The sequence below is a fragment of the Ambystoma mexicanum genome, chromosome 3p, assembly GCF_040938575.1.
Source record: "Ambystoma mexicanum isolate Mex_15411 chromosome 3p, UKY_AmexF1_1, whole genome shotgun sequence".
In the NCBI taxonomy this organism is placed as follows: Eukaryota; Metazoa; Chordata; class Amphibia; order Caudata; family Ambystomatidae; genus Ambystoma; species Ambystoma mexicanum.
Genome location: NC_090925.1, coordinates 804,907,569 through 804,919,653, shown reverse-complemented (window position 1 = coordinate 804,919,653; position 12,085 = coordinate 804,907,569). Strand labels below are relative to the sequence as shown.

Genomic DNA, 12,085 nt, shown 5'->3' with positions numbered 1-12,085 from the left:
GCTAAACGGACATGTGTTGTAAGCGAGTCATTGGTTCTGTGGGTAATAACTTGTCGGCCAGTTCATGTAAGGGGCTGGAAAATAGTCTGCTGAAAACAAGGAAGAGGCGGTCAGGTGGATGTCTGAGTGGGCCGAGTTATGTTTCCAAATGACTCTAGGCCATTAGGGGCACCCAAGCCCAGTCATGGGATTTGCTTTTACTTTAATTTTACTTCAGTCAATTTTATGGATGTGTGTCTAATGCGCGAAAATTAAGGAAAAATGAAATTCCAGGAACTTGAACCTTGGTATCGCGGATAACATCGAGCCCCCCCCCCCCCCTCTGGTAACCTTGGATAACATTCATTGGTCGATTGTGACCATGGCATGAATCTAAATAATACTGACTGCCCACAAGGGGTTTGTGGAACGTAAAGCTTAGTCCATCTACTGAAAGACTGTGCTTGCAGCGTTCAGGGCAAGATTGAGTGTGCTGTGCCTGCCATCTCCGGTCCTGCGGCAGGAAGAGAGAGAGGGATGCCTCTGGGCTTGGTTAGACTGAGCACTACCCACACATTTGCTTCCTGTTTGGCCCTACAACTCTGCTCTGCAATCACAGGCGCACCCTGGCTCTTTCTCCCACAAAAAACAAAGGTGATTCAGTTGTCTTGTTTTTGATTGGGGTTTCTCCCCATGTGTGAGGAGCTGTCCTTGATTGTGATAGTGAGGCCAATCACACCCTAGTTCCTTGAAATGTTGCCTTTGTGTAATGCAGGCCAACGTCATGCACTTTTTACAACGAAGCATCTACTAGCCCTGCTGAAAGGACTTGCCTCTCCTGCATCGCGTTCTGTCTCAATGCCGCTGCTGTGTGACTACTGACTGAGGCACCATGCATGCAAGTGCTGGGGGGCGACCTTCTAAATCGGTCCACTCTGTGTTGCTCTAATCTGCCTGACCTCTGGGGTCAGTTTCTGAGAAAATTGAGTTACCTCGGCAAAATCTCACCCATCTCTTGTATGCATGGTTTTCAAGAATCCCCCCAAACCCCCCCTTCCACAAATTGCGCCATGCTCCACCCATCACAGGAGCAGTACAGTGGGGATTGAACATGTCTGAAGGAAAAGGGGTGCCCTACATGGTCTGCTCTCGGAGTGTAAATGCACACAGCTCAAGCTAGTTTGCTGCTTCCCAGTGAGCTCTGTTGGAGGGGAGTCACCCAGACGTGCAGTGCTGAGGGGTAGAATGTTGCTGCCAATCTCATAGACATCCATTTCAGCCATGCCTCCTGCCTGCTACTGTTACTCTAGAACAGGGGGCTACACCACAACAACCTTCTGCCCAAGGCGATTGAAATTGTGTAGCGGTCGAACAAATCTGGAGCGCTACGGGTTGCAGACCGCTGCACTAGAACATACAGAGTATGCAGAGATGGTGCATGAGAGCATTTTAGACATGCTGTCAAGTAGAGGTTGTTGCGTTTACATGATCAATATGTGTCCCACCAATTGTTTTCGCAGAGGGGCTTGAGAAGTGAACGGCGCACAATCATTATGCAAAGTAGTCCCACCCCAATGTTTTCTGATTGTGAGAGGATAGCATCCTGCTAACCTTAGTAAACATTTTAACACAATGGGCCTCATTACGAGGTGGGCGCAAAGGGATACCGGGCACCGTTAAGGACATTGGTGGTAATCCCTTTGCGCCCTATTCCGAGGTCCCTTAGCGGGTCCCTTCCTTAATGCCTGGTTTTACCAGGCGTTATGGACGGGGCCCGTTAAGGGACTTCAGAGCTAATAACGGTACCGCAAATTGCGGTACCGTTATTAGCGCCTTCCCATTGAGCCCTATGGGGGCTGAAATGGGAATGGGGAATGGCTTTTTCAATGGGGACTTACCGGTACCGCAAAGGTCTGAATAGACCGGTAAGTCCCCATTGAACCAGGGCGGACCCGGTACCGGTATTAGAGTCCATCCTAGTAATGAGGCCCAATGTGTGTACAGTGAGAGAGGGGCAACTAAGAACCTCCCCCATTACAAGAATTAACATTGAAACAACCGATTGGGAATGAACAGATCCCTGCACTGCTTACCTGGCACCAAATCTAAGAGTGTGCTCTTTTCAGACTTTCTGAGGTAGCACAACCTGCATATATTAATGATTGCAGTATGGCAATTCCCCTTTCTAAGCTCAAGACGTTTTTCTTAGGAACTTAGGAAAGTAACACTTAAAGAATTCTCCCCGTGCAGATTTCTTTTCTTGCTATTTCTAACTACCTACAAAGTATATATTCCTTCCGCAGTCCTGTGTAGCATGTTGGAAGTGTAAAATAGATTGCACATTGGGTGCTGTTGAGGTGCTGAAGTCAAAGTGAGGCAATTGTTACACCGACTAGATCTCAGTATCATGTATTTAACATGTACATCGTGCCAGAGATGACAGGAGGCGCATCTGGTGACATTGTGACGTAATTGTTTTATTTACCACTAGGTCACATCACCCATTCCATATCTCATTGACCCACCTCATGGTCTCAAAATTATTCACCTTTCTTACCAGCTACATGTTAGTTTCGGAAAACCATCTAGGAAGCGGGTTAGTCTCACATCTTGACACCGTCACATTGGGAGGTCGCGAAAAAAGGATTGTATTTTTACAGTGTGTCTTCGCAAAGGGTGGAATCTGAATAGCAAGTTATCAGAGTTCCAAGGAAAATGCAACCATCTAACATTTCCTCCCACTACTCGCACATCAAACACCCGTCTTAACATCTTTTCGACCGCACACCCCATTCCACCATGTCTCTAAACCAACATTTGCCAATTTCTCTCCCATCATTTATCTCCTTTCCACATTTTTTGTTTACTTATTACTAAACCACTGTCTCAACATCATATCTTACCAAACGCATTTATTATCCACCGTATCTCAACATCTTATCTTACCAAACCTATGTATTATCTACCTTTCCTTTTACCTTTTACCACAACAGTTTCACAATCTTTTTCTCTACCCCATTCACTCTTGGCTTACAGTCCTATTATCGTTATCTGTCTATTTCTACTGCTTGCCCTATCTCACCATCTGTAAGACCCCCCCCGCCCCCACGGTCCTAGCAAATTGACAGGTGTTCACTTCCTAAGCATAGGGAAACAGGGTGTCTCTTCGCTTCCTTGGCTTACCTAGTGGTAGTGCTGGTCAAGCGATCAAGGCTCGGCAGGAGGAGAGCACTGTAGGCAAGGGTAAACAGTAAAGGAGTGTTGTCCATAAAGATGTATGGATCAATTATACTTTATATCTTCTAAAAATGTAGTTGTAAATGTGTGTTGATGTAGTTATAGCTAAGTGATTTGCGTTTAGAAAAGCTCAAGTTTTTGTGGCTAACATTTAATAGTCTTTAACTTGTCTGGTAGGGTAAACCCCAAGTCTCAAGTTTAACCAGGCTTTCCGGGATGGTTGGGTGTTATACGTGTGTGCCTCAGGGGGACTCTGGGACCTTTATTCACTCATCCACAGATTTGTTTCCTAGAAGATATAATGGCTTATATGAGATGGGCTGTTTCTTATTGGCTGTGTATGATGCTGATCCTGTGTGATATTCAATATTAAGTATAGACCCAATGTTGGACAAAGAAGGAGTACTGTGGCACCTTCCGAGAGGTGAGAACTTGTGGTCTGGTAGCTTAGACACTATTTGACTCGACAACAGCCATGCAATGCCCTGTTCCAGATGAGCTGACAGGAAAATGGCAGGGGTTGCTAGTGCTCCGCTTCTCCTGAGTCAGTGAGAGAATAGCTGTTGGGTGATCTTCAGTCAAGTAGTACAGCTGTGGAGCTGCTGGAGCTGAAGAGTTGCCATAGAAGGAGATCAACTGCTGCAGCTGTATTAGCAGATGTTCTCGACAGAATCCAGTGGTGGCATTTGTGGTAGGAGATGCACTCTTTGGCATGTCTATGAGTAGGGTTGTAATGGTAATTCAGCTTGTAAGCAACTGCTGGTCTCGTACACTGCCAGCTAGCTCGGTGTTCAGGGTTTTGCATCCTCAAGTTGGGTCCATGCAAGGGCAAACAGCAAAGCTTTCGTGAGGGTAGGGATTGTTTTGAGGGCTTGCAACTTGACTTGACCAAAGACAGGGTAGAAGAGGACTGTGCTTGATCTCTCTCTGGAAACTGCAGGTCTAATAAGTCCGTATTGGGACAGAACTTCACTGTCAGGAAGGGTCTGTGCAGTTTTCAGGCTTGGGCAGGGAATCGCTGCCTGTCTTACTCCTCAATAGTTGTTACGAAGTAAGGGAGCGGATATTCATTTTTATATGGAATCGGGGCTATTGAGGGGACCCAGGCACCAGTCACAGGATTGTATCCATTCAAACATTGTGCCACCACCCTATCAGTACAGGTTTTCCAGGCTACTTTCAGCTTTCTCTCAGTTGTGTATTCAGGACTGTGTGCAGACACCATTCACAAGTAAGTGTTGGCAGCTATAGCCCTCACTCCTAGGCTGACAGTAGCCACAACCATGCATGGCCACACTCTTATCCCATTCATGCTGGCATATGGACAGTGTCTAGCCATTAGACGGTATTCCAGATTTTACATGGAGCTTCTTGTAACGACACCCCTGCACTCCAATAGGATTATATAAATCCTGCCACAAACCAGTGGAGAAATCACACAGCCAGACATGTGAGAAGAACAGGGCATGCTCAGGCCCTGAGGGGCTTAGGATTCCTGAGTGAGCACATACATTATTCATGTCACCGATGAGCTCTCAGGTATGCTCCCATCAGAAAAAAGGTTGATAAACTAATGTAGTAAACTGCAAAAACCACAGGGGCCTCATACCAGAGTCGCAGTATGGTGCTTCCGGGTCTCACACAATCTTCCTTTACAACACCTCCTATCTCAAATCTCGTTACCACGCTACACGTCCTGTTCCACCATCTCATTTAATCTCCTGCTTCACCATCTTTCCCTTTACCAGATCTGCTCTTACCATCACTTAGTACCACCATTTTCTCTCACAGTTTCTTACCATACCACTCCACCTGCCTTACATGTCGCTTATTGTCACATAGCATCCCTTCTTGCTTCTTATGCTCTGTGCTTTGAATTGCTCTGCCAGGTAAACTCTGTTTCTTGTTTTCAGATCCAACCCGGTGCAGATACAGAACCTAAATGCAGGACTGGAGGTTTTGGCAGAGGATGTCAGGTGCTCCATTTGCTTAGAGGTCTTTGAAGATCCCATTTCAATTGATTGTGGCCACAACTTCTGCAGAGGCTGCATTGCTGCCCATTGGAGTGGTATCTCATTCATGGGCTACCAGTGCCCAGAGTGCCGACATCTATGCCACAAAGACAGGATGATCCCTGACTTCCGGATGAAGAACATTGTGGACAAGATAGGTCCAGCTCTACAAGGAGCTTCAGCAGTGCCTTTGGTGGTGAGTGTCAATAATTATTGGTTGGTATTCAAACTCCAGTTACATAGAACGTATTCATATGAGCAGCCACCGTATTTAGGGTGCCATACTGTACATGCAGAACTTGTAGTAATTAACTTTTTTAAAGCAAACCCCCAGTGCTTTATGTGACAAATCTCTGGATGTCATCACTTCTCCCCTAGGAGGAGCCCCTTCCCATGAGGTCAAGGAGGTGCAGCTGCTACCCGATAGTCCCCCTAGGGGTGGTACTCAGCAGGTGAATCTCATGGGGAGGGAAGCCCCCTATGGGATTAGTAACTTCCTGGAGAGAGCACGGTATTCTCATAGCCCACCTATCACTGACACATCTTTCTATTCTCTTCCCACCAGTACCTTCCCTAGTGTACCCATGTACCTTTGACATACCAGCCACATAGAAAGTACTAAATTGAGGAAGAATGTGGACTCTGCAATGGACTTATATGCCTTATCTACTGAGACGAGGAAGAGACTGACTCACTGGGAGTCCTCAACATCAGTACTGGGACGAGGAAGAGGGGCAGAAGCATAAAGAACTCCTCGATTCCTATTGGCCAAGCTACCATTGAAACAGAAGAGGGAATTCCAAATCAGAAAGGCCATCATCGGAGGAACCTGGGAGATTTAAACCCTGTTCGAAGGAAGGAATGGAAGAGGACAAGAAAGAGATACCCGCCTGCAGTTAAGTTGCCAGAAGGTTCGTAGTGGAAAGGCTGGAGCGGGAGACAGGAGGCGAAGCATCAAGCCGAGCGAGAACGCTTGAATGAAGTAACTGTCACAAGTCTCTCCCCTTCTCACCTGTCTTTCCTTGCTTGCAACCTTCTTTGAAGATTTCTTTCGCACAGTCTGGGATTTGTAGAGACTCGTGTGCTGGTCGTCTGGTTCCAGCGTGGGATAGCGGTCCTACTCCAGGAGGCGGTCGGATGTCCAGTACCAGGAACCAGGAAGGAGATTAAGTCCGAGCTCGGAGGCACGGAACGCCGTGACTCGAGCGCAGGCGAGGATCCCGGAACAATAGTAAGGTAAGTTCGAGGAAAGGAAAAGGAGGAAGTAGATTCAAGGAATCGGGGAAACAGAACTAGGATGGAAGTTCCGAGCGAACTTCGGCAACACACATCGGATTGCTCCAAGTGGTAGCGTTGAGACGCGCAGAGCCGCGGGGTGTGTCTGCTTTGTAGAATGTCGAACGTAGCGCGTAAAGACTGGCAAGCTGCGTTCCGCACCAAACGGCCATGTTGGAAGGATCACGGCATTCAGTCCTCTATGGGTCAGGGACCACGAAGTCCAGAATGGGCGCAGGCAGTGGTTCATGACAGTAACCGCCTGGGGCGCTGAGCCTAGCAGCAAGGAGCTGCTGCAGGGATGCCGTTTTCTCTGAAATGATCGGAGAAGGCCCGGAGGCCACTGGGAGCCACTGCAGAGCCACTGCAGTCCTTACAAATGGTGGTCAGTCAAAATCTCGAAAAAATAATCTCGAATAACAATAAGGTCGGAAAAAAAGACCGGAAAAAAAAAAGTCAATTTTTTTTTTATTATATATTTATTTTGGGGTCCGGGATTAAAAAATAAATGGTAAAAAAAGGGGGGGGGGTGGGGTAAAACACGTCACTAAAAAATTTGACTTTTTCTTTTTCGGCCTTTTTTTTCGAGATTTATTTTTTCGAGATTTATTTATTCGAGATTTTGACCATAATCCCTTACAAATATCCGGAGACGCCAGAGAGGGGAATTGAAGCCTGTATGCAACCACGAGAGACCGGTAAGCACCCAGAAAAGGATGGGCAGACCAAGACGGTTGTGGGGGCCCCCAAAACTGTTGCCAAAAGGGTCTGGGACCAAAAGGGGCAAATACAAAAAGGGTCTGGGATCCAAGAGAAAGAAGTCTTAGTTACTTACCTGTAAATGTATTTCTCCAGCATTGGTATCTTTCATACATTCACATGCTTGAATGTTCCCCGTTGTCACACTCGGAATCCTCTGTAATTTGAAAATAAATATATGTATATATATTTCTGTTGCTTGTGTAATCTGCTTAGATCACATGCTATGCATAGGCCGACATCTAGTGGAAGCTGCAGAGTATTACAGTTGTTTTTCGAAACTCAAAAATGGGCGTCGAAATAGGGCATGCCAGTAATACTATTCTTATTGTGACGTCCCCTGTACCCATGATCCCTCACGCATGTAGGTCCCTCAGATTGTTTTTTTCCGCCATCGTGAGCGGTCACAAAAATATAAGCAGAGTCCTTTTTCGGCGTACACCGTTGAACTATCATAATTAAGTAAGTGTTTCTTCCTGTCCTTTGCTGATGCCGTGACTCGACGCAGTGAAGACTGAAGAAGACTTTGAAGCTGACCGTTGGATGACTTTGACGGCGCCACCCGGCCTTGGAAGGCCCTTTCGGCCTCGGCCTTACAGTAGGGAGAGTGGGGAGCGGTCATAAACATGTATATTCCCACCCTTCACCATAGTCGCCCAGCTGCCTACCAATATTATGCAGCATGTTCCCTTTAAGTTCTGCCCCTCCTGCAAAAGGAAATTCACGTGGGTCGACAAGCATGGGGTCTGTAACCTCTGCTTGAATAGAGACCATGAAGAGGTGCATTGTCTGGCTTGTAAGCTACTCTGACCTAAAACCCTCAAAGACAGGCAAACAAAACGTTGGGCCTATCACGCCATGCAGGCCGAGACCTCCATGGACGTCGAAGAGGCATCCAGCAACGACAGCGATCCCGTCCCTTCGTATAAGAAGAGATCTCTTCCCCCAGTAGAATTGGCTGTTGAACCACCACACAAAACTCCTCGCCTCTCCTACGACCTTTATGACCAGGATGTAGGGGAGGATGAATACTTAGACAAGGGTGAATCCTATTATGGTGACATCGAGAGTTACGATGCCGGGGAGGAAGACGATCAAGACCAAGATGACACTGAGTTTGTGGTTTTTGCGATGGACTCTCCAGTCCCGCAAGACCCTTCTTTAAAAGACTCCCCGGTGGAAAACCAGCCACTATTCAACGATATACTCATAAGGGCTGCTGAGCATTTCGGCATCGAAACACAAGAGGCCCAACAGGACAAGGATTTTGCAAAGAATATGCTGGGCGCTAAAAAACCAGCAACCCAATTTATCCCCCTGCTAAAATCAGTCCAAAAAAGGATTCAACCCTTCCTAGAACTACCTGTCATGCCTGCGCCATGGGCGCACACATTGGCAACCATCATGGACTAATTGTAATTCATTTATCTTCAGAATACTCTTGGAACAACCCCTATTCACACTTTGGTACTTAATTCCCATTTGCGTGACTTTGGTGCCTTCTTATATAACTCAACTAACTACATGTACCACAATGCACCCTGCTACAGCTATCAATTCCTGGCCATTCCCATTCGTCAGCATTGGAACCACAATCCCCAGAAGCCCTAGGGATCAGTGCTGCTTCCACCATCTCAGGACCAGAGAGGGAGGAGGCAGATTGTTTTCAGGTGTGCTGCTCCAGGTGCTGCCAATTAGCCTGCCTCAGTACAGGGCAGGGCGGTATTTAAGCAGCTGCCTGCAGGAGCTCAGTCTCTTACATCAAGAGTCCTCCCAGCCCCTTTTTGCCTTTTGTCTCAAATTTGTATGCTGTTCCTGCTGCTGCATTTTCCTGCTTTTGTTCCAGTGTTCTTTCTGGGCTTCCTGCCTTGCAGCCTGCTACACCCTGCTGCCTACAGCCCTAGCCATTTGGGCTCCCTGCCTCACAGCCCTGCTCCGCTGGGCTTCCTGCCTTGCAGCCTGCTATACCCTGCTGCCTACAGCCCTAGCCTTTTGGGCTCCCTGCCTCACAGCCCTGCTCCTCTGGGCTTCCTGCCTTGCAGCCTGCTACACCCTGCTGCCTACAGCCCTAGCCTTTTGGGCTCCCTGCCTCACAGCCTTGCTCCTCTGTGCTTCCTGCCGTGCAGCCCGTTACACTCCGCTGCCTACAGCCATAGCCTTCCGGGCTCCCTGCCTCGCTGCTCTGCTCCTCTGAGCTCGCTCCTTGCTGCTCTGCTCCGCTGGGCTCCCTGCCTTGAAGCCTGCTACTCTCTTCTGCTTTCAGCACTGACCCCCGGGTCTCTCTGCCTCTACGGCCTGTTCCTTTGGGTTCACTCCTTGCTGCCCTACTCCTCTGGGCTCTCTGTCTGCCGCCTACTCCAGCTCTCAGTCCTGCTCCTCTGGACTCTCTGCCTAGCAGCCTACTACAGTCCTCTGCAATCCACTACAGTTTTTCTGTACCTTGTACCATTTGGTACTGCAGCCCTGCTTCCTTGTTTGCAGCCCCCCTTTCCTGTCTGCTGCTCCCTTGCTCTCTTCCTTGTTGCAACTCCTTGTTCTTGATCCCTGTCCTTCTCTTCCTTGACTCCTCTGTCCTCCCCTTTAGTTTACCCATTTCTATTGTACTGTTTCTTCCTTCATTCCCTTCTGCTAGATTTCTCTTAGACGTCCTTGTCCCTGGTTACTTCTGTTCTTGTCCCTCGTGTCTTATGTTGATCCTTTGCACAGAGCTTGACTGTTGGTTTCCGGCAGGCAACCTCTGCCCCTTCCCTTGTCGCGTTTTATGTTTAACAGACACCCACAGCTGTTGTTCCCAGCCCCGAGCAGACAGAGTGGGCCTCTGTAATAGTAATCCGTGCAGAAGGCTGGAGTTTCCAAAGGTCCGTGGAACACTCTTTTTTCCATATCTGCATACACCCCAAGAGGGAATCCGGTTTGTTTGTATCTTTGTATTTCCTGCCCCTTTCTGTTCACAACTACAGTTGCCTACTTTTCTTTCTTGATGAGTTTCCTGCTGTGTGTGTGCTTATCTGTCACCTTACATCAACACAGCCACCCAAACCCTACCTGGGGGCCCTGTGCCACTCTTGACAGAGTGCCATCCTTGACACTACCAAACGCTAACAGGGCAGTGAACCCTAGGATCAAGAAACTTTTCAAACCAGCAGCTTCCGACTCCTTATATATAAGGGACCAGCTTCGACCTGACTCTCTGGTTGTTAGTTGTTGAGAGCTGGTACCCCCTTGGCCTCCTCGGAAGCCCCTCCGGACAAGGAGAGCAAGAAATGATATGCCATGGGTAGAAAGATAGTGTCCACTGAAGTATACCAGGCGGGTATAGCAAACAATTCCACCTTGCTATCCAGCTATGACTGTCACAATCACACTTAGCAAGGGAAGAGAGTTTGACACTCCCTCCCGAACCACAGAAGCCGAAGGAATCGACCCCTCCCACCGTGGTTGGCACAGGTGCCTGATTAGAGTTATACAGGACATCACGTGGCAGCCAATGGGCGGAAGAGGTTGTGGATGGGGTGGGGGAGTAGGAACACCAGAAAGAGGGTAAGGAAAGTACCTAAGTTGGATGGGACTGGGGAAGCACAGGGTAAAACCTACTACCTGCACCTATCATGTATACCCCAAAACTCTAGGCCTATGGAACTCAACACCTAGCATACACATGCCTGATAAGAACAGAACCCTACATGTACATAACTCCTGCCCTTTCGTAGTTAGAACCACTTGATACTGGTCACCCCTTGACAAGGACACGTGAATCACATATTAGCCTAATCAGCATGAAACAAACTAAATGGGATGCTACCAACATGAATAAACGCACACATGGCCTGTGAGGCAAGCATAAGCAAGACATAACAAAACACAAAAATATGTGCTGTGGTGAAATCTAGTTAACTGCACTAGATTAGGCTCTTCCTAACACAGGGCTTCCAGACAAGAATTCCAGTCATCCTTGTGCAAAATGCCCCCTTAAACCTTGTAAATAGCCTTCTTAGTTCATAGAGCTTTGCCAAAAATACAGCAACCTGTATGCAAAAGAAATCACATAGACTTTTCCCCTTGCAACGGCACACAAAGCGGCTTGGCGTAAGAATTCAAACAGGAGCACATGAGACCTTATCTCCAGCCTTTCCCATACTTATCTTTAGTCCGGGAGCCCCACGGGACTACCCGGACGAGGAATGTGCTGCCAAATGGAGGATGCGGTAGAGTTTCATGCCTTCTGCTCGTAAATCCGCTTAATCCTCAGCTTGTCAGCGTTCCCGTGCATGAGACAAACCAGACGCTGCTTCTCCCACCGACTGTAGCACGCTGCATCTCACAAAATAAGCCGCACCTGCGTGAAACCGTTGCCGGCTAATAAGCTGTCTCTGATTGCAGGCAGCTGTCAACGCGCGCGTAGTAGGACTACAGATTCGCGCTCAGGCTGCTGGGAAGTGTAGCCTTACCTCCCGCAGCTCACCAATAACATGTTTATCGTGCAAAGTGCAAAACCCCACGTCAGCCCCAACCTCCATTCCTGACAGTACCTCCTCTCCCAGGCCTCTTCCCAGGCCCAGGTTTCTCCGGATGTCGCAAATGGAACTGTTTTATCAACCTAGGGGCATGCACTGCTCCTGCCGGTTCCCATGAAGAATCCTCAGGACCATAACCTTTCCACTGAATCAAATACCATAATTGTTGATATCTGCGTCTGGCGTCCATAATCCGTCTTACATCATATTCTTCCTGCTCTTCTTTTACTTTAGCCGGAGGTCATTCGTAGTCATCCCTGGATCTGCGGGTTTAAGTAAAGATATATGGAACACCGGATGTATAGGCAA

At 48.0% G+C, this 12,085-nt stretch overlaps 1 protein-coding gene across 4 annotated transcripts in view; it reads left to right on the top strand.

Moving 5' to 3' along the window:
• RNF112 (ring finger protein 112) overlaps positions 1–12,085 on the top strand; it is a 680,823-nt gene that overhangs the window by 186,885 nt on the left and 481,853 nt on the right. For all 4 annotated transcript variants that reach the window (XM_069651835.1, XM_069651833.1, XM_069651834.1 and 1 more), the window contains one exon: positions 5,130–5,424. In XM_069651835.1, the coding sequence (XP_069507936.1) occupies positions 5,130–5,424 (295 nt within the window). The remainder of the gene's footprint in view (positions 1–5,129; positions 5,425–12,085) is intronic.